We start from the raw sequence: 23795 nt of genomic DNA on the forward strand, positions 1-23795 counted from the left end.
CTCTATTGGTTTGTGCATTGAATACTTTCTGTTAGAAACAATTTGCGAGAATGTCATCCCATTATACCATAATTAAAAAGGACGAATATTTAGCTATTATATCATAGTTAATAAAATTGAGCATAGGTACTCATGAAATTTCAAAACTAGAATGCCAATTTGAATTTACTGTGCTCTAAATATATTAATATCTAAGGTCCTGATTCTGCACCCATTAAAGTTTGGGGGAATGTAGCCACTGAGAAATGGGAGCAGTCATCCCTGGACATTTGCTCCCCAGCCACCCACCTATATACGCACTTGAATTCTGGCTGTCTATTCCAGCCATGGATATTAGTAGCTAGATCTTTATTCTTAAATCATCTTCTGGTACCTTCTCTTTCCTTCAAGATAAATCAGATTTGGTACATGCAACATATATTTCAGAGCCCCCTGTTTTCATTTCTTCATTTATTAAAATGTTGATTTGTAGTGGCTATAACATCATTTTCAGGTCCTATAATAAGCTGTTACATAAACCTGTTTGTTCAATGCACTGCAGTTGACAAGCAGAAATCAAAGGAAACTAAGAAGTAATAGGTGGATAGACAGAATTTTCTGGTTTAGGAGCTGATATAAAACCAAAATGGTAATATATCAGGTAATTTTCCAGGAGAAAAATAAACCCAGGGAGAAGTGGGGAAAAAAAAAGGTCTGCCCTTGAATAAATATCTAAAGCTGTCTCTTCCCACTGGCAAAACAAACAAACAACAGTTCAGTGCTTATCCTCAAGCTTTTCTTTCCCTTTCCCATCACCATTCAGTTTCAGAAGACATTGAATTAATTTGGTCACTGAGGTAATATTAATGAAATGAAATTTGTAATAATTTTCCTACAAAATATATGGATATTATTCACATTTGACTTACATTAGGAGATCTGAAAACTGAGTATATCAGTTTGAATTAAGTGTTGCATCTACCTACTCATTTGCAAAAATCCTTAAAATATAAAGAATGCCTTACTCTGCATAGAAAAAAAATATTGGAATTGTTCTAATACTAGTGTTAGTATTGATGGTGTGTGGCCACCTCTTTGTAGAATGTACATGGGTGAACCTTTCTTTCTCTGTTTTATTTATCATCCCTTTTTTGTAATAGATGCTACCATTATGATATCAAGAACTAAACTAGCCAGCTACCTCATAAACAATTTGTATGTCTTGCATGCTGTTCCCTGTCTGTTTCCTTAATTCCAGTTGCAGTTCACGTTTGCATTCATCAACAGCTCACTGATCAGTAATTTATTTCCAGACTTCTGCGTATCAATTATCAATGGAAGTGTATAATCGAAGCTGGACTTAGTAACAAAGATAGCTTAATTTAAAATAAAAAAGTCATTATAAGGTGAGATTAATCTGTGATAAAAGCTTGCTTCTTCTTTTTATCATTTATCTAAATGATTGCCCTCAGTTCTCAAGCACTTGTTGATAACTCAAAGGGGATTCTTATTTGCTGGAACATTGTTTTCCATAGTGAGAGATAACACATAACTATTACTAATATTAATCAAATTGCAATGCAGAATTGTGGCAGAATTTTAAATACTAATCCTCACCCAGAAGTTCAAGCTAATCAAGTTCTTTATGGTGTAGACTGGTGAATAAGCTACAATACATGAATCTTGTGGTAGGTGTTCAGATTTTTTCCTAGTTCTCTTTCAGTGAGTTATGACACTTTTTTGTAATTCTAATGCACTGGTTGTAAATACAATATTTATAACTGATCTTGTTCATTTTTGACACATACATATTCTAAAACATTCAGTTTACTCTACAAATAAAGGGAAAAAATACCTCTCTATGATTGTGCTCTTTCTGTATGCTGTTGAATATCAATCTGAGAGAACAGAATTTATTCCATTTTACTCCAAAGACTTAAGACATTACTCCCTTAAGAAATTTAAGCCAACAATTTAAGGAAATATTCAGTTGAAATACCAGTCTGAAGGTAGTCAGTGGAAGTATTGCTTGTCACTGAAATCTTAATACCTTTAAAGGATTTGTAAGCGAACAGTTTTCAGTTGGTGGAGACAAGTGTTTGCTGATATAGTAAGCATTAACACATTTGTCAATAGTATCTGCAGCCATGTCACATCGGACTACAGCTACCTTCGTGCCACTAATTACAGTAATTTACTATGGGACTCTCTCCAGTCACTAGAGTGGCTTGGTGATGGTAAGAACCACTGTGGTGGCAATGATAACTAACTCTGAAGAATTAATTAAAAGGATGGTCTTAGTAAATCATTTTTCTCGCACATTCAATTGATACGTACATTCACCTATTTTGTCAGAACTGCTTTTAGTAATTCATAGTCTCGGTCTATATACATTCATATACACACAAACAATTGCTTTACAGGAGTCATAAGTATTTAGTTTTCAAAAGTGAATTCTCAGATTTCTTATTACTGAAATTTCATTCTTTTTGTAAGATCCATGTTCATCAATTTTTTCCCATTTGTACCTTATTAAGTATTAACAAGCGATGATCTGCTGCCATCACCTGTAAATTGAGTTAGTCTTGTACCTGAATGGGTTCTAGGAAGTAAGGTTCACAAGAGATTCTGAGAAGTGAATCATCATCACACTTCTTCTCATGATTGTTTTGCACACTCTGACATTCTGGCAGTTCCTCTCTTTGTAAATGGTGGCATTGACTGGTGAAGACCAAAATGATCAGATCTTTTATTGGTGGAATGAAGGCAGTGGAAAGCGTACTAGTAAGATTTCTCTTCCTATCTCTCTTTTCACCCACCATGTTCTTTCTCATCTATCAGCAGCTTGTCATGATGCTGAAGCTTATATCTACAGTTTCTTTCTCTTTCCTGCTTGCAGGCATGGATCTCTTCTCCAATTGCACAGAGGAATGTAAAGCGTTGGGCCACTCGGATCGGTGCTGGATGCCCTCCTTTGTCCCATCCGATGGACGCCAGGCTGCAGATTATCGCAGCAATCTGCATGTGCCCGGTATGGACTCTGTTCCGGACACTGAAGTGTTTGAAACACCAGAAGCTCAGCCTGGGACAGAGAGGTCCTTTTCCACCTTCGGCAAGGAGAAGGCCCTTCACAGTACTCTGGAGAGGAAGGAGTTGGATGGACTGCTGACTAATACACGAGCGCCTTACAAACCACCGTATTTGAGTAAGTACTATTCAAAAGGCTGCGTCAAAATGTTCCCTTTGAGGGAATAAAACTTGGCTCTCTGCTATCCTTACTACGAATAATACAGTCAGAGTATTGGAGGCAATGAGAAAAAAAAATACTGCTCTTGGATTCAGATACCACTGAAAAGGACATTGTTGAATGCACTTAAAAAAGAAAAGACTTTGTGTCATGATAGTAGGTCACTGTTGTTAGCAGCAAAAGCAGTATAAGGTGATGGCAAGCTAATTTTTTCTTTACATTTTAACTGCTCCAGGTGCCTCACTTTCTTATTGATACTGAACATTATCACTTCTTCAAGCAGTGCTGGTATCATACCTACATTGCTAACATGAGGCAGGGTTTGGAAGACAGCAGATGAGTCTTTTCTTTCTTTTTTTTTTCCACACTGTTCTCACTATCTTTTACTTTCTTGGTCATCCTACAAGATATAAACTTGCATATTCTGCTCAATGCTTTCTATCTTGTTCTGAATTCTTACCTCTTTTATAGTCATCATTGTGGTTGGGTGACACAGAAGACAGTGTGTGGACATAGGAAAGATAGTTAATTATGCGTTTTGGATTCTGAGCTAAAAGGTGTACTAAAATTGTACTTTGGTCTAAGATGTTTTACCACTATATTTACTAGCCCATTGTACTTTATTAAGCCATTACAAGATCTCCCTTGACTTGAAGAGTTTATGATGCTCATTTAGTCCGTGTGACTGGAGCTAAGGAGAGCAGTGTTATACCAGTGATCCTTCTTAGAGTAACAGCTGTCCCTTAGGACAGTAGGTGAGGTGAGGAATGTTTCTCTGGAGTTGGCTTTTTATTTAATTTTTAAATTTCAGATGAATTCAGTAATTGTCAAAAGTGCTGCACCGAGAGCTCTGGAAACTGAAGTCTGTCTCCAGAAAGGTTCAGCATGGACAGCAATGGTGCTTGTTTCTTTGATCTCCCTCAGCTCTGTCCTGGTAGCATGAGGGTACCTTTCAAAGTGTGATGGTAGTTCAGTCTTCTTACCCATTCAGTCCTTGGATTTTCTGTTGAAACTACGAAAAAGGTTCGAAAATTATTGATTTTGTGATGTGCACACTCACAAAAGGAACTGGCCTGAGGCAAGCATCTCATTTCACATAGGCCAAAAAAAAAAAACCCCAGCCATCAGCTAGCAATGTCTCCTATACTCTTCTGACAAAGGTCAGATGTGAACTGTTGACCTTGTAGTGAACAATTATGTTTTTCATTACCAATCCCCATAACCATCCAGGCTTCCAAAAGTGTCTTTTCGTAATAGGGCACATTCTAGCCATGCATTATTAATTTCATCTTCATAATTTCAGCTAAAATGTTTGGATTTTATAGCACTTCCAACCGCATTATGAGAATGTCTCTGTTTTTGTTCAGTTTAGATACATTTGTTATAGTGAGGATTATCCATAACAATGCCAAACTGATGCTTCTGTTTAATTGTTCTACGGTTTGGAGGTTGATTATTTTAAAGTAAATGTGCCTTTTCCCTTTAGTTTAATTTTTAAATTTGTGTACAGTTAATATAAGCTATTCAGTTTGTCAATCTGTAAGCAAATTGTCCCATAGTTTATACATTTATATTCTCATGCCATAGTCTGGGAGGAAAGTAAATAGTTGAGGTAACATTGGAAAGAGTGAGCGATATGTTGTGAATTGGATTCAGCAAAATTAAATCTGGACTTTGAATTTCACTGGACTTCCAATACAAACCTTCAACAGAATCTAAATTAATATTTCTGTCTTCTATTTTCCCATATTTAATGTTTGCATTGGTACAATTTTAGAATTTAAAATATATAGCAAATAATAAAAGAACAAAAAAAAAAGAAAGTGAACCTATTACTCTGTAGAGCTGAGCAGATAATTCACAATGAACAATTTATTCATTGAACAAGAAAAGAGGAGAGGCTATTTTCAATTTAGTTTTAAGGAATGCACAGGAGATGCATTGTCCAGTTCAGGCAATAATTATAGTTGAGGCACTAATTAATAGTGACCACAATATAATGAAGTTTATATTTAAGGGAGGAATTGCACCTAAAAATGGAATGGTGATAATAAATTTTAGAAAGGGTGATTTTTTTTTAAAGAAGCTAGTCTGAAAAGATTTTTTTTTTTTTAAAGAAGCTAGTCTGACATCCGCAAGTGAGGAAAATAAAATCCTCAAGACTCAGCGTGGTTGCTATTTAAGCACACCATACCAGAATCATAGGACATATGCAAAACCCTAAATGAAAAGAAAGCAGGAAGGTAAGAAAAAAAAAACTTATGGTTAAATTGCAAATAGAAGAGGGTTACTTGAGATAAATAGGTAACAATTAAAAAAATACTTAGCTTAAGTAAACCCAGTAGAAAGAATCCTAAATTAAAACAGATAAATTGTAAGACTGAAATTAGGAGAGATAAGAAGGTCTTTTTAGAACAAATAGCCAAAGACGTGAAAACTAATACACTTTTTTTTTTTTTTTTTTTTTTTTAGTATGTCAGAGGTAGGAAGCCTGTGAGAGAACAGGTAGGTTTGTTGATCTGCAAATATTGAGGGTAAAGATATCACAGAGAAGCTAAACAGTATATTTTCATTGGTCTTTACAAAGATAATGTTAGGGAAGCTACCTACCCCCGGCCAATTTTTTTCAAGTAAAGGTGGGGAAAATGAAACTGAGGTGTGAAAAGATGAGGGGCTTGAATAAATGGATACATTAAAGACAAACAAGTCACTAGCACCGGATGGTATTCATCAAGAGTTCTGAAGGAAGTTTAGAATGAAATGGCAGAATTTGTAACAAAAATCAGCTACTGTGAGGGGTGTCTCATAGGTGGAAAATGTAGTACTTTTCATTGGAGGAGGGGTCCCCAGCCAGCAAGCCAGAATATTTAGCCAAGTTCTTTGACTACTGACCTCATCCTGAATAAGTAATATACAATGTAGTATGCTAATGTTTTATTGTAAGTTTGCCTTAATAAAAAGTGTTGTTTTTTTTAAAAGACACTAAGCATGCTCCTGAAAATTACAGGCCAGTATGCCTTCTCAGTTTAGTTCCAGGTATATGGCTGAAGTAGTAATGAAAGATGGAGTTTTAAAACAATATAAAATTATGAATATAATATATTAGGAACAAACCAGCATGGCTTCTGTAAAAGCAAACCCTGTCTCTTCAATCTATTAGAATTCTTTGAGGATATTTTAGCAATGGTGAATAAAAAAGAATTGGTTGATATGATGAACTTTGTCAAAAGCTTTTTGAAAGTTCAGACAAATTATAAGAGGCTATTAAAGTGATTAAGCATAGTCACGGGGTTAGAGTAAAGTATTATCACACATTTGAAACTGTATAAGAGACAGAAAATTATTAGGAATAAATGGATTGTTTTCAGCACCAGCAGAAGGTTAACAATGGGGTTCCACAAGGGCCCATACTGCTTAATATATTTAAAAGGGATGAAAAGTGAGGGGGTAAAATTTGCAGAAGACAGTAAATTATTTTGGTTAGTCAATACTATAGTACAGTGTTTCTCAACCAGGAGTACATGTACCCCTGGGGATATGCTGAGGTCTTCCAGGGGATACATCAATTCATCTACATATTTGCCTAGTTTTACAACAGGCTACATCAAAACCACTAGCAAAGTCAGTACAAACAAAATTCCATACAGACAATGACTTATTTATACTGCTCTACATACTATAAGCTGAAATGTAAGTACAATATTTGTATACCATTTGGTTTATTTTATAATTATATGGTAAAAATGAGAAAGTAAGTAATTTGTCACTAATTCTGTGCTCTTACACTTTTTTGTATTTTTATGTCTGATTTTGTAAGCAAGTAACTTTTAAGTGAGGTGAAACTTGGGGTACGCAAGACAAATCAGACTCCTGAAAGGGGTAAAGAAGTCTGCAAAGGTTGAGAACCAGTGCTATAGTAGACTATGAGGAACTTAGCAAAACTAGGTGAATGGGAACATACATAATGAAAGGAGTCATTTGAACTATTCTTGTACCTTTATAGATTATAAATTAACTGTTACCAGTGGGGAAAAAAATACTTTAATATCACTGAGGACAATGTAATGAAAAGCATCTGGTTCATGTGCACTGGTAGTTACAACAGTAAAGAAAATGCTATGTTGTACAATGGAATAGAAAATATACTGAAAATATTATAATGCCATTATGTAAATTCATCATACCCTCTCACCTTATTGCTGTGTTCATTTCTGGTCACTCCAACTGAAAAACAAACAAACAAAAACCAAACACACAAAAACTCATAGCATAATGATTACAGGCATGAAAATACTTCTGTGTGAAATAGTACTGGGAAGATTAATACTGAATAGTTTAGGGAAGATATGAAAGGCAACATGAGGAATATAGAATAATAAATCATACAAAGAAAGTAAATTAAGCAGTCCCATTTACCCTTTCTTATAACAAGGGAATGAGGGGGCAACAAAACAACTGCAAAACAATCAATTTAAAATTCATAAAAAGGGAACTTTTGTATTACTTTTGATACAATTCACAGTTAACCTGTGGAATTCATTGTTATGAGATGTAATTGAAACCATGAACTTGGTAGAATTTAAAAATAGTATCAGACATTTGTATGGATAAATGAGAACATCAGCAATTACATTCGAAAGTATGGTGTTATAGAAAGGGATATAAATCCTCATATTTCAAGAGTGTTCAGAAGAAACTTCTGCTATGAGCAGGTTATTCCATTATAGGTTTTACTTCATCTTCCTCAAAAGCATCTGGCCCGGGCCTGTGTCAGAGGCAGGACATCAGACTAGCTGAACCACTGAACTTATTCAATATATCAATTCCTATGTTCCTGTGAATTTAGCTCATTTTTATGCTAATGGAATATCCATGAGCAGATCATGATATCCTCAAATTCCTTTGTTATACTAGGTTATTTGATTAATATCTTTTCAAAATTTTCACTCTGTGGATTTATCATAAATATTTGAAATTCACGCTGTTCTGCTTAGTTGTGACTCAGGCAATAAATCACAGGGTGCTTTACACATTTCTGATTGGATGAATGCACAAGCTCTACTAAATTGAATACTTGGGCATGCAAATTTAAAAATTCATTTTCTTCAAGTAGTCAGGCATGGACTTGGAAACTAACTTTCAGCAAACATCTTTCCTATTAAAACTTGATCATTTGAAGGGTCACAGAAATCAAATCCTGAACATGGGCCAAAGCAAATTCATTAAAAAATTTGAATGAATATTGGGGTGTGGGGAGATTGTATTTTTTCCCCAGCTCTAATTTTAAACCTTTGTTGTTCTTCTGCTAATAGATGTTTGTTGTTTTTGTGGTCTAATCTCTTTGGGCCAGGACAGTGTCCCACTACATATCTGTACAGCACCCAGCACAATGGGGCCCCAGTCCTCATTGTAGCTTCTGGCCCAAAGGGATTAGACCATCAACCTGTTCCAAATCACCTAGGACCGGATCCTGAGATGGTATAAACTGGTATAGTTTAATTGAGTTCAGTGGAGCCATACTGATTTCCAGCAGCTGAGAATCTGACCCTTAATTTTAAAAATGCATTGACTTTCATCCTTTTTAAGCAAGTTTGTGTTTCTTGTGGGTCATCATGGGTCATCTTTGATTGACCCATTGATACATATTTTAGATAGATAGATAGATAGATAGATAGATAGATAGATAAAATACTTTTGAGAGTTTCTGAGAGTTGTGAATTGATATCAATAGAGAATTATTTTTTCTTATCAGAAGCAGAACAGGCACAACATGGACAGCGGCAATATAAGGCAGGAACTAACCAAGCTTAGCTACACTATTCACCAATGTGCCTCAACCTGGACCTCGAGTCTCTCTACATTTATAATCTTTGACCACAATTGTTATGGTTTTGTTTGATATGAACTCTAGGGCTCCAGTCCTGCAAAGACTTAGGTACATTCTTAACTTTGCATGCATGTAGCTTAACTTCCCATTGAAGTCAACAGAATTGCTCTTATGCATGAAGTTAAGTATGTGCATATATCTTTGAAGAACTGATTGCCTAGGAACTGGACTATCAACTAATCTAAACAAGATATCAAAGAACAATCATAAGGTATGTTTTTTTTCCCTCCCATAGCCATTGTTAGGGTTAGCAGAATTCAGTTTTTATGTTTTTTATAATTTTGATGGATAATGTCAATGTTTATTTTTAAACATTTTTTTTTATCAATTTAAATTTTCACAGTTGTGAAAAACTGGGGGAGATCAGACAGCGGGGGCTCAGACAATAATTATTTAATGACAGTAGATGTTGAAATTCAAAAAGTTAAAGCTTTATAACTGTTAAAACATAAATTGTCAACATCATGTGTTAAAATATACAAAGTAAATATCCTTAAATCAAACACTAATAAGTTCTCAAACAGCATTTTTATTACTTTAGTTTTCTGAAATTCTGATTATCATCAGTGGATATATTTTTTTATTGGTTTGGACATATCAGTGTTTACCGACATTTACTGTTAAAAATCGGATCCTTCCAAATGTAGTCATTATCCATCAACTTGAGTTGGTTTAGAATAAATGACGCAGAAGTAAAAAGTGTTCCATATCTTTTTAACATTACTCTGAGTCAGTCACTGCCCTGTGGTGATTTTTCCCAAGGAATAAAAGTGTGTTGATAAGGATTTTTATTTAATTAATTAATGTATTTATTTATTGGAATGTGGGTGTCCCTAGTATCATAGAGAAATATTACTTCATGATAGCATATATACCACAGAACACTTTTCAACAAAAGTAAAAGCAAATATAGGAAAAACAAATTTCATTAAGAATTCTATTGTATTTTTTGTAAAATTAAAAATCAATCATGTAATTAGTGAGGCTCTTATGTGCTCAGTACTGTGGAAGCAGAATTTTCTTTTCTTTTCCTTTTGTGTGTTTATGCCTTCTTTCTGAAAAATCATTTGCATAGTTTTACCATAGCTTTAAAATATAATACAAACCATGTAAACCAAACAAACCATATATTCACCAATATTGTGGCATTATTTAAAAACATTAGTAACATTTGAAAAAAAAAAAGATGCTTGATTTTTAAAAGGAGAGATAGTGGCCTTGTACTCATTTTTGCATGTGCATTTATGCACTTATAATTTCTCACACAGTTGTACAAATAAAGCAGATATTGGTACCATAAGGCTTATTTGGGCCTCTATCTTGTGATTTTTCTCATGCAAATGCAGAATTTTCATGTAAAATTGTGGTACATATTTGTAATTAAATATATACAAACATGCACCAAAAATTCATGTGCAATTGGGTTCTTACATTTAAAAATTGACTGTAAAGGTTGAATTTTTCAAAGGTGGCTTCAAACACGTCTGCACTGAAATGCACAAGTTTGAGTACTACCATTTGTGTGTGCAAGCAAAAGAATATGTATGTGTAAAACTCTGCATGCATGCGTGAGTGAGTTATGCATGTGCAAATTCTGTAATTCTGTGCACAAAGATGGCTAAAAATGTTGCTCCTCATCCTGTAATCTGACCCATAAAGGTGATCCCCTTACATTGGTATGGAGTCCCAGTAAAGTGCATGGAATTCTGCCTGGACAACTATATGACTCAGATTACAGGATCCAGGCTTCTATGTGAAATGATTTAAGCATGCAAAATTGCACACACAAAAATTGGAGGCTGAGTTGGATAGATAGCTTTTAATGCCCAGAACCCAATTGTGCATTTGGCTTGTTCTTCTAAGCAGTAGTAGGAACGCTTGGCTTTACCACTGTCATTTTTAAAATGATGAAAGACAAAAGTTGTTATATGAGTAAAACTTATCAGCCTAAATTTGTTGTGGGACATTAAAAGTAATTTTAGCTATATTTCTAAATAAAATAAAGTACTTAAAAATCTTGTTATAGGAATGAATAAGGTAAGAGTGAGAGGTAATATGTATTCACTGGTTACAGTAAGTATTCTATGACCCTTCATAAACTACTCATGATCGTTCACTGCTCAGTCGTTATTGAGTAACGTATGTAATGTTTTTAAAACTCCTATTCTCCACTATTTTGTATTCTTCATGTGACTGTATTTCTCTTGGAGTCATCACTCAAAGGGAATAATGGTTACAGGGTATCTAATGCAATAATAGTTAGAGAGGAAATGGGTAAGTCACATGGCAAAATCAAGAAGGAAAAGTTTAGAAAATGCAGAAATAACTGAATATGTTCATTTTAATATGGCCTAATAAAATTTACCCTGGAGTGGTGTTATTTTAATTGAATTGAGCCATTTTTTTAACATGAAGAAAAATGAGAGACTCATTCAATTTTCCATTCTAAACCAGGAATATTAGCTGCCTTATTTAGGCAATATTTAGCTGAGTCTTTTTATATAGCTAAAACACTAGACAGAACTTCATTGTATCCCTCTATATTATAAAATAGTGAGGATTTCAGTAGTAAGTATAGGGAACACTTTCTCCACCACGGAAATGCAGCCACTTCTGGGATGAAATACCACAAATATCAGCAACTCACAACAGTTTAGGGCAAAAAGTAAAGAATATATTTTCTGTTTGGTTTAAAGAGGGATTTGGTGTTAGGCAAGCAACTGAAATTTGACCAGGTTTCTGGAATTTACCCCATATTTTTATGACAGGTGCCATGCTCTTTGATATCAAGTTGTTAGAATCTTGTTTTTACATCTCATTGAAAGACAGCAGATAGCCTCCTCCTCTCACCCCACCAAACACATACACCATTTTAAAACAGTGGTTGAGTAGTGTCAGGGTGTGTCAACACTACAATTAAAAACCTGTGACTTGCCCATGACAGCTGACTCAGACTAAGGGGCTGTTTTACTGTGATGTAGGTATTGGGGCTCAGGCTGGAGCCTGGAGTCTAGTACTCTGCAAGGTCAGATGGTCTCAGAGCTCGAGCTCAAATGTTTACACCCCAGTAAAACAGCTCCTGAGCTTTGGGTTTTTAACTGCAGTGTAGCCATACCCTCAGAAAATAGAGGGTCATCTTGTGAATCGCCAACACTAAAATATTAAAGAAACTAACAAAAAATCTGCTGAATCCATTGTTGGTTATTTTTGAGAACGCTGGGTCTGTCATCATATGGTAACATTTTCAAAGCATCTCAGTGACTTAGCAGTCCAAGTCTCATTTTCAAAAGTGTCTTTGACAATGGGACTTAGGTTCCCAAATCACTTAGGTGGCTTTGAAAATGTTACTCATGGTAGGCATGCAATGTTATATAGAAGTCAATGCTATCCTCACATTTATTATGAAGGCCCACTTGCCTCTGTCCTTTTCACTGGTGATTGACTCTGGAGTGCGGAACAGAACTTGCTCCTACCCCTGGCTCTATCCAAAGTAGATTCTCCTCACCACAGCTTCAGCATATGCAGTCCATAATGGAGGAGGGACCCCAAGTGGTTCTTGCTCACAGCTCATTCCATGGTGGGATAATCTTCTTCACACACCCACACTAGTTAGCTCCTGTTCCTTTGCTTCTCTTCTCACAATTCTATACACAGCAAAACCGTGAAAACGTCCCTCCAAAAGGCTTCTCTGCTTCTCCTTCCCCCACTTTCATTTGTAAAGGCACATCCCATTTCCCAACTGTTTTTTTCCCCTGCGGGAAGGAAAGAGGACAACACTTCAAAGAATGTGATAAATAATTGGTGGGGGAGGGGTGGGGGGAGACAAAGAAAAGCGGTCCTCAGGAGTAACTGCACTAATATCTTTACATTTACACATGAACACTCTAATGTCCAGTACCACGTTGTTACCTGGCAAGCCCACTTCTTCATAGACTGTGCTTCAACTCTGTTCTCACATGACAGCCACTGATCATGCCAAGAGATTCATGCTAGCAATGGGGATTGCTGCTGGCATGAAGCTACTGTGAATATAGTTAATTTGTTTTCAGAAGTCACTGCAGTCTAGTGAGGTCTCAGAGGATTGAAAACGACACATTTAGTACCTTGTTGTACGAAAGGGAAAAGGGAGACCCAGGTAAGTAGACCATTAAGGTTAACTTCAGTTCCTGGTAAATTGCTGGAAAAAAATAATAAAGCAGTCAGACTCAGTTTATAAGCACCAAGAGTAAAATAACATGATGAGTGGTGAGTAATGTGGATTCATGAAAACCGAATTAGACTAAATTAATTTATTTCTTTGATAGGAAAACAATATTGGTTACAGAAAATATAGCCAACATAGTGAAGCAAATCTTCAAAACATATTAATAAATTCTACCTGTAAAATGTGTGCATGCATGAGTTGCAAGAGTAAAACCTGTACACACAGTTGCCAGTTTTACATATTCTATTGTAGTATTTAAGAATGCAATATGTACTGTCCAGATCTGTGGTGTGCAATCCAATCTGCTGGTTTCAAAAATTCAGAAATGTGGTCAAGCGTATCTTCTTGATACAGAGTTTCCTATTGTTTTACATGACATTTTCATAGGTAAACTGAAATAATGTAATGTATAATGATGGATGTGAAGTCGATTAAGAGGGACTGATAATGAACAGTGCTTCACCTCAGCCTTCCTTCCTAGTTCTGCAATATTTCAGGTGGACCTTTGAACCCTTAAGAACAGTCAGTTCAACTGCCTGGCTATGCTTTCATATTACATCTAAATGACAGCAAATTTTCATACTCACATGACATCTAAATGTGCTGCACATAACTTTGAGTGCAAAAAGGAAGGATGAGTTTTAAAAAACTAGCTCACAAATAACAAAAAAAACCCAGTAATTGTTGTTATAATGGGCTAATATGAAGCTAAGGAGACGATATTTGTAGTATCTTGAAGTGATCTATTCTAGACTCCTTATTGACTTGGAAGATACTGTGGAGATATGTGATAATCATATTTTTGAATCTTGGAGAGCATTACATACGCTTTCTAGAATATAATAAAACACAGTGTAATCTTGGTAAATTGGAAGGACTAACGGAAATTTGAAAGTATGGTATTCAGTAAAACCTGTAGCTTCATTTAACAAGGACAAATAAAATGCTTAGATGAAAGAATACCAGACAGATTATACTACCTCAGAAAAGCACCAAAGGTTTTAGTAAATGTTAAACTGGGCACAAGACAGAAATGCAGTGCTGGTGTAATATTGTATCAGAGTGCTATGTTCAGTTTCAGGCTTCTCAATTAAAAAAAAGACAAATATTCATAGCTGTCAGAAATATGCAGTCAAAATGGTGAATTATTTTGAAAATAAGACAGACGAAAGGCTAAGAGAGCGAAGATTAATAAATCTAGAGATATGGAGATTGAGAGGGAGATGAAAGCTATTTATATATATATAAACAGCTGTTACAAAGAGGATAGAGATCAATTATGGTCATTAGTCAATGAGTACAGCGCAGGAATGAGTGGTTTAAGATGAAGCAGGAAAAATGTAAGTTAGGGATTAGGACACTTACACAATGGAATAGGTTGCCAATAGACAATTTAGAATTGCCCTCACTGGAGATGTTCAATGCTAGATATAACACCCATGTATTAGGAATGGTTCAGGAATAATGAAATCAGTCCCACCAGAATGCATGAGTCACCTATTCAGGTGTCTTCAAGTCTGAAATATTCTATGATTCTCTCTGTCTCTAAGACAGTGATGCTATGTGTATTATCTACCATGTTATCTGAAGATATTATGGTTATAGTACAACAGAGAAGAAAAAATTGCTACTGGTTGGTACTTCTTGTGAGAACACTGGCTTTCACTTTTCTTTGATTCATTGTAGAGAATAGCTGACTGTTCTCTGCCTTCAACAGTAGTATCTGGAAGGCATCATTTGCACAGTAAATAATGACAACTAGAAGATTAATCAAATCTGACATATATTTTGCCACCAGGCTGTACTTGGTAGTTTAAAAAATTCCTCAGCATTTAGCACAGAAAATCAAGTACACACAGAAGTACCATGCATGCATTGAACACTGGTAGCAACAAACAGCCAGGACTCAATTCAGGAAACCATCCTATTAAACACTCGCTTAATTGTAAGCATGCACCTATATCACATTGAAGTCAATCCTTAAAGGTAAGCACCTGCTTAAGTATGGCCCTGAACAGTGCTTAAACACTTTATTGAATCAGGTCTAATTCATAGCAAGTGAAATTTCCTTCCGGACAAAGGACCAGCAAAAGCCAAGCACTACTGAAATCTTAAAAATAAGCATTAGAGAAATGGCTAAAATCTTAATATCATATAGGAGTTGCATTACAAAGGCGGCATCTGCCATCAGATACCAGTCTCTTATCATACTAAGTATTCTAAGTATGGAGTGGGGGAGTATGGTACCTCAAGACTGCACTGTGTGGCAAATTGTTGGAATGGCCCTCAATGTAGCAAAATATTGAGGAATTTATTCTCAGAACTATGGTCACAGTATGGTTTTATTTCTTTTTCTTTTTTATGATTGGGAATGAAAATGGAAATGTGAATGGTCCATTAGTCCACACAGATGTGCACATACAATCCCCAATGAAGTCAGTGTATCTCTAGGGCCTAGACATCAAAAGCATATTAAAATGAGGAAATTAAATTTCTTAAAACGGCTGCTGTTAGATCCTGCACTGAAGCTAGTCAAGTTGACTGAGTGTATGTCAATACAGAATTTGGACAACGAACTTCAAAAACAAGTTGATTATCCATGTAGGTGTTGGTGCAGATTTCAAAATTAATTTCTAGTAGGAAAAAGCACTGCAAAGTGACCCTCTTGTATTTAGACAAGTGATGTGTCCCTTTTAATGGGGAATGGGGCGGGGGGTAATATCATCAGTATCAATGTAATTCTCAATAGTCTGTAAACACTGTATGATCAGTGCAATGTCCATCAGTGTCAAATCTCCAGTTGCCTTGGAATCATTGTCCTTGAATTGATTTCAGTGAATTTGGACAATTAAATCTTATACACGCTTATGCAAGACAAAAGGAAAGGGCACTGTATGTGGCTACATGATTTATTATGGGCAAGATAACTCTTGGATATGCTAGTGTGGAAAATCCTAAGTGTGTAGAAAATCCTCAATGTAGTGAACAGAATGTAATGATCTTTAGGATTTATTTATTTAGATAAAAGCAAGGATGCTTGTGAGAAAGGGTTCAGCATAGCAATTACTAATCCTTTGTATTTCAGCCTCATTATTTTATTCACAGCCTGCAGACCTAATGCTCATGTTCTCTTTTGATTTTACACAGTCTGAGTAATTGTACATATCAGTCCAAATGCTATCAGATTTCAAGGGACAAATTCTGTCTGGCTACAATATGTGTTGGCTGGGGAGGGGGGAGGTTCTTCATCCCCTTCCCGACTTTGAGTAGTTCTAACAGGCACAGCCCTGTGCATAAGACAAAGCATGTACTATGCGTTTCCTACTCCGCTATCCAAACAGATAGTGAGGATCCCACTGCACAAAGACACACTCAGACATATACACACACTGGCCAAGAGAAGTGGCTGATCTCCCTAAACATGTAGTTGGAGTTCTGGAACTATGGGTGCTGGGGGTGCAGGAGCACCCCATCTTGAAGTGGTTTCCATGATATACAGGGTTTACAGTTTGGTTCAATGGTTTTCAGCACCCCCACTATAAATATCGTTCCAACGCCACTGGGTGTAGTTGAAGAATGGCTCTTCATATTCAGTCTGAGGTGTTGGCCCAGATCCTTAAAGGTACTTAGGTGTTGCTCAATTCAGCATTAAAATGCCAAAACTCTGGGTGGCCAGCCAGATAGTTGAATCCTCAGTCCTGAGTTAGGTGCCCAGGCAACGAGTTAAACGCTTAAGAAAAAGATCCTCTGAAGCCAGCAAAGTAATCATGAAACCATTCAAGTTAGGAGTTAAATGCTGAAGAGAAGAGGAGAGGAAAGAGAAGAGGAGCCTAGGCCTAAGTAGCTGTCCTAATGTGCTTCCTTTTGCTCAGGATCCTCAGACACAAACCGTCTCCTGGAGTTAGGCCCATACTCCAGGTCAGCTGCTTAGGTAGCTCATCACCTAGCAGTCAAAAGCATTTCTCTCTCTCTGTCTGCTGCTCACGCTTGATACCTCTCTCACACATCCTACATTTCCCAGTTCCCTGATTGACTTTGGTGCAGTTTCTCATCAGTGGCCTGCATCTGGCCATCCTGCTGCTCACGCTTGATACCTCTCTCACACATCCTACATTTCCCAGTTCCCTGATTGACTTTGGTGCAGTTTCTCATCAGTGGCCTGCATCTGGCCATCCTGCTGTGGGGCTGGCAGTTAACAGATGTTAGGCATGCTCAGAGCATGCCTATAGGGTCAGCCCCCACTTGTGAGATAGGCAGTCCCCCAATCTCATTTGAGAATTGTAGTTCAGGGCTTCCGGGACTTTGGCTTGAGCCAGGGCTCTGAGCTGCTCATTAGTTGCAGGGTAGCGTCAGGTTATAGGCAGTTTTGTGAATGCTGACCATCAGAAACGTAGGCATCTAGGGAACTTAAGTGTGTACAGGATCAGGCAGCAGTTGAGCAGCATTTTTGAAAATGTCAGTGGCACCTAATCAATGGAATTCAGTGCCTAAAGAGGCAGATAGACATCTAAATACTTCTGGGCCGTTGTATCTTTATACCACTTCTTACTATGTTAACTGTATCTAAATGATACACAGTGAAGCCCTAAGAAGTTATTGAGCCCTGATGTTATTCTGCTCACTTCATGAGAGCCACCACATGGGTAAACTTGGTTGATTTTTCCTTCTGGATATGAAAATGAGTATTTTTCCAAAGTCCTTTTTTCAACACTTTGTTGTTCTGCAGAGAAAGTTTTTAAGCAAAATAAAATCCTAAATTATGACTTTTGAACTCTAAAAACAAACATGTCAATGTACAGATATATGCATGGAGCACAAAACCTCCCATTTAAGCTCTTTAAAGAAGAAAAACTTCCCCTCTGCATTAATCAGTAAGGAAATAATATTTGGGAAAATGTTATCTTCACATTTGCGAACTAGTGATTTGGGGACTGCACAAGCCTGACAGTATCCCAATAAGAAATATCTGGAATGTCTTTTAATGGCATTTTCATAAGATACCATCAGTAATCATTTAAAAATTCCCTTTAAATATTACACATTTAAAATGACTATATGGATTGGGAAATGTATTGGATTGACAGCTTTGGTGACTGGAACACTCTCTGTCCACAGAACAGCTTTAACATGGGCAGCAGGAGTGTAATCTTCCCCTTCCCACATCCCCACCCCAGCAATGCATCTCATCCTTTACCTGGATAAACAACCACAAATGTGGAGTGAATTGTGGTAGTTCACTCCACATTCCCATTCACTCCTTGACCTCCCTTTAAAAAGGGACATTTGGAGTGGTTTTGTGATGTGGACACCTGCCCACTAATTACTAGACTGAGACTGCCAATTCTTTTCATATAGAGCACCAAGCTACCATCATGCATCTGATGAAGTGAGCTGTAGCTCACAAAAGCTTATGCTCAAATAAATTTGTTAGTCTCTAAGGTGCCACAAGTACTCCTTTTCTTTTTATCAGATAAATTGTAATCACTAACAAACTGGACTAACTTTGCACCAGAGATACAGAGCAGACATATATTGCTAGTCATTTGAGTAATCCATTCCCCCGCAGCATCCCTGGTGAAATCCTGGCCCTGTCAAAATCAATGGGAGTTCGATAGTGCCAGATATCACTCTCTGTGTTTAAAAAATATAATAATGCAAACAAACTATAGAAATATAAAGACAGTTCAAGACAACTAATAATGCAAATTGAAAATCAAGATAAACGTAATGTAAATATGACGTAGGACTCTTATACTATCCATGGAAGAAATTTGCTGTATCTTTATAATGCCTCAGTATTTGGACTCTTTGTGAATGGAATGTGAGGAGGTTGGGGAGGTCTGCCACACAGCCCCATGACTGCTTTTTTCTCTCCTATGGCAGCAGTAGCAAGCATAGACCCTCTGTACCAGTGGCATGGGACATTGAGACCACTGGATCTGAATAAACATCGTTCCATCCTTGGGACATACCCACCTCACCCTGCAAAGTGACCCTCTGTGCTTACCTCATTTCGACAGCGTGGAGACAAATACTGAAGTGCATAGGGTTGTGCCCTTGCATGGCAGCCCAGATGGCAATCTCCAGCACAGTTGCTATATGGGGTTAAGGTGTATAAAAGTCTTTGTGGTTAAACGCCACACTAAAGGTTAATTTGGTCCTCAGGTAGTAAATATAGCATGTATAGTGCTGCCTTGTTTCCTTTCTATTCTTCTGTTACATGGATGTCTTTGATTGAAGAGAAAAGGAGTACTTGTGGCACCTTAGAGACTAACCAATTTATTTGAGCATAAGCTTTCGTGAGCTACCGCTCACTTCATCGGATGCATTCAGTGGAAAATACAGTGAGGAGATTTATATACACACAGAACTAGAAAAAATGGCTGTTATCATACACACTGTAAGGAGAGTGATCACTTAAGATGAGCTATTATTAGCTGGAGAGCGGGGGTGTGTGTGAAGAAAACCTTTTGTAGTGATAATCAAGGTGGGCCATTCCCCCCCCCCCCCTCCCCACTCTCCAGCTGGTAATAGCTCATCTTAAGTGATCGCTCTCCTTACAGTGTGTATGGATAATGCCCATTTTTTCATGTTGTGTGTGTATATAAATCTCCTCACTGTATTTTCCACTGAATTCATCCAATGAAATGAGCTGTAGCTCACGAAAGCTTATGCTCAAATAAATTGGTTAGTCTCTAAGGTGCCACAAGTACTCCTTTTCTTTTTGCGAATACAGACTAACATGGCTGCTACTCTGAAACCTTTGATTGAAGAGATTAATTTTTTTCTTCCTCTTCTTGGTAGCAGTAGCACTAATATTTATAAAGCAGCATTAGTATGCATGGCATTTTACATGGACCCTTCCCTGAAGAATTTTCAATGTCATGGCTCAATTGGATCTTAAAGGTACTGCCCCATCATGGGGGAAGTATGGGATCACACTGCTACAGGTATTATGCCATGTATTTTTTTCCTGGCACTGTCAGTGCATAGGGTGGACATGACTACAGCTATGCCATATCCCTTTTGCAACTGACGCTGTCTGTTGGCCATTGTGAGGGGAAGCTTCAGGATCACAGCCCTGCCTCCTTCCTGTCCTTCTTGGGGTGGCTAACAATGCTTAACAGGACTACTCTACTGTTCAGAGAAGCGCAAGGTCTGCAAATGTGGCAAGTCCCTGTTTGGGAGTTATTAGAGTAAGGAACGCTCCTTGTACCCTTCCCCTCTTTCATAACCCACCTAGAATCTAGCTATAATCCAGACCTAAGAGTTTCCTTGGCAAGATGAGAGAAAACAGACACAAGAGAAGGCAATGGGAAAAGAGTATAAGGGTGAGATTTTGTGATGGAAAGGTTTCTTATGAACGTATCTTGATACATCTTCTGTTTTGTTCAATATATTTCTATTGTTTATAAGCCAGAATTGTTAATTATAGTTGTTATATTTTTTCTTTTATTTTTCATATTATCTTATTTTTCTTCCCTTTTCATTTCTTCTTCTTCTTCTTCCACACACTCTTTTGTGTGTCTTCTTTCCTCAATCTCTACATGTAACTATTAATGGGATAGCTATGCATTCATATTAATGGAAGAATAAATGCTAATGTAAGGCTGCTGTACTCTGCTTCCAATTTTTATTGAAATCTATTATAAATTTTCTATTTTATATACTCTCACAGTAACATTCAAAACCCTTGTGCTTTGGAGAAGGAAAACTACCTCGAAAATAATATAGATTGTGGATCTGTAACAATATTTGAACTACCCTTCATGCAAGTTATAATGCTTGGTGCTTGATGGAAGCGTCACATAGTGGCTAGGGGGTCAGCTCCTCTTTAAGGCAGAGTAGGGAACGTGGGGGGGCTGGGCCCTCCCACTGCACAGGTTCCAGCCCAGGGTCTTGTGAGGGTTACCAAAGGGCAGGCACCAGGAGCTCGTTACAGATACCTTCCTTGGGCCACTTCCTACCCCTCATTCTATAGTCCAAGCCTTGCAGTCTGTAGCAAAAGCTACTTAAAATAAGGTGTTAACTGCACCTTTAGTCTGTCTGGGCCCAGCACATAGGATCTTCTTTTCTCAGAGGCACTGCCACAGCATCCCTTCTCAGTAGCTTCTAGGACAGGTCCTTCTTCCTGTCTTGTCAGCCCTCTTCTGAGCTGTCTGGCTTCTTTTTAAACTCCACCTCCACCTTTGCAGGCTCTTCAGTCCTAGTGTGGGGTTTATGCACCCATCACACCAGTATGCTAATAAGAAAAATACATATTTTAAAGTTGCTTTCTATTTGTGCTGATTATGTAGTCCTCCTTCTTCTTCCACCCCCAAGACACTTATTCAGGAGTTGAACTCATGTAAGTATGGTAGTAACATTATTAAACTTTACGAATTTACAACATTTGTAACCAAAACCCATCGTTCCCAGTGGCTGTATATATAAAGCTTTCTACTCCATTAGATTTCAGAGTTCATTAATGAGAACAGAGTACAAGAACAGTTAAAATGGGGATGAAGAAAGAAGTGTTGTCTGAGATAAAGACTGGGAGCCAGGAATTCTTGAGTTCTTATACTGGCTCTTACCTTGCTTTTGATAATTTCCAGTTTTATAGTGCTTTCTATCTATGGATCTCAAAGTGAATTATGAAGTATAGCAATTTAAGCCTTGTTGCACCTCTATGAATAAGATTGCTTTCCTATTTTACACAAGGAGAAATTTTGGCACAGAGAGGTTTGGTGATTTTTCCCAAATTCACACAGAAAATCTTTAGCAGAGCCAGGAACAGTTTCCAGATCTCTTGGCTTCCTGCCCTCTGCTTTAACCACAAGACCATCCTTCTTCTCATTTTACCTCCCTGACTCAGTTTCCCCATCTGTAAACAAGGATAATACAGATTCAGACAAATTTCTCTACACATGAATTTCTAGCCACACACCCCTGCAGAACAATGAGGAGGAGGTAGGTTTGATCACCACTCTTGGAATCCAGTAAATCTGTTTCTGTTGGTGTTCCATATGGAAGGGTTTCTCTTAGGTCTTGGGACCAGGAAAGATTTGGATAAGGAACTTGCAGCTTCCCAAGGCACAGACATTGCAGATATATACTTAGTGTTATAAAATGGGCTAATTGTAGTGTAAGCACATAAATTAAAAATAGTAATTAAATAAGAACATTTACACACTGACACAGGGTAAGGCAAAGACATCACCAGCCAGCTACTACAAAAATGCACTCATTCACCTCTAAGGAAAGACCTAAACAGAGAGGTCATGCTGTGTGCTCTGAGAGACCTAAACAATGGCCCTGATTCCAGTGCACTCACACTGCCAGATCGGAAATAAAGGCCAATAGACCTTAATAGAACAGCAGTTGTCCCTGATGTGGATTTGCAGGAGTGGGAGGCTTCATCCCCTGCAAATTCCACTGGGCTTCAAATTAAACTGTCTTAAGGGAATGCGTGACAGGAATCCCTGTAGTGATTTCCTGCATATCTGTCCCCTTCCATGGCTTTTTCAATAGCAGCAGGCAGTCAGGGCTACTGTGCTTAACTATTTTACCAGGATATTGTGAAGATTAATATATGAGTGTTTATAAAGAGCTTCGAAGATTAAAGGAACTATATATGGTATTTATTTATTTAAGGATGTGAAGTCCAGTACTTAGAATCTGACAGTTGTGTGCATGGTGTGATACTCTGACTGAGGATCAGGAGCTGTAAGTGGCTCTTTAATGTGTCGCCTGCGACTCTTTGCAGCACATATTAAAACACTATGTGATTTAATTGTTAACCAATCTAAGTTATTAACCAGTTGGGATGCTTTTAATATGTTATTAACCAACTGTAGAATACTTGGTCAGTGATTTTGCTGGGGGAATCATATCTATCTATCTATCTATCTAGAGAGTGCAACATCACACAATATACACACAAATTATTACAGTATTCTGTTACAGAAGACTCAGTCAGGACCTTTAAATTCTAACTCACAGGCCTACAAAACTAAAGCCAAATAAGAATTTTTATTTTTATTGTTGTTTATTGTGGTTAATATGAATTGTAAAGTCCCCCCCACCCCCACTGTTCAACTGCAACAGAACAGACAAAAAACTAGATAGTTTTATAACAGATATACACTACTAATTTTGGTAAATATTTATTAGAAAAGTATCTCATTAGTTTATCTGTTTTGATTCATTTTGCCAGTGGAAAAAATCTTTACAATTCATAGTCATTAAAAAAACATATTTCTTATTTTGGTTTAGTTTTAATGTTAATAACAGATCTGGTAGTTTGCTGTGTTGAACTGATAGGATGATATACTAAATAGACTTCATCTCTTATATTTGTAAATCATGAGTGCCCCACAATTGTCTATCTAGGCAGACTAGATTAGATGAATATATAATACGTATGCTAATAGATTTCCCCATAAGTAATCTAACTCACTGTAAATTATATTGTACTGATTTACAGTGTTTGTTAGGTG

General features: G+C 37.1%; 1 protein-coding gene across 6 annotated transcripts in view; it reads left to right on the forward strand.

Moving 5' to 3' along the window:
- PCDH10 (protocadherin 10) overlaps nucleotides 1–23795 on the forward strand; it is a 75741-nt gene that overhangs the window by 12342 nt on the left and 39604 nt on the right. For 3 of the 6 annotated variants that reach the window (XM_075127640.1, XM_075127642.1, XM_075127641.1), the window contains exon 4: nucleotides 2879–3184. The exons of 1 other annotated variant lie outside the window; for it this stretch is intronic. In XM_075127640.1, the coding sequence (XP_074983741.1) occupies nucleotides 2879–3184 (306 nt within the window). Of the gene's footprint in view, nucleotides 1–2878; nucleotides 3185–5698; nucleotides 5732–8978; nucleotides 10420–23795 lie in introns of those variants that run through there. 2 more of the 6 variants (XM_075127644.1, XM_075127643.1) reach the window with 2 other exon arrangements.

Source organism: Caretta caretta, chromosome 4, assembly GCF_965140235.1.
Source record: "Caretta caretta isolate rCarCar2 chromosome 4, rCarCar1.hap1, whole genome shotgun sequence".
NCBI lineage: Eukaryota > Metazoa > Chordata > Testudines > Cheloniidae > Caretta > Caretta caretta.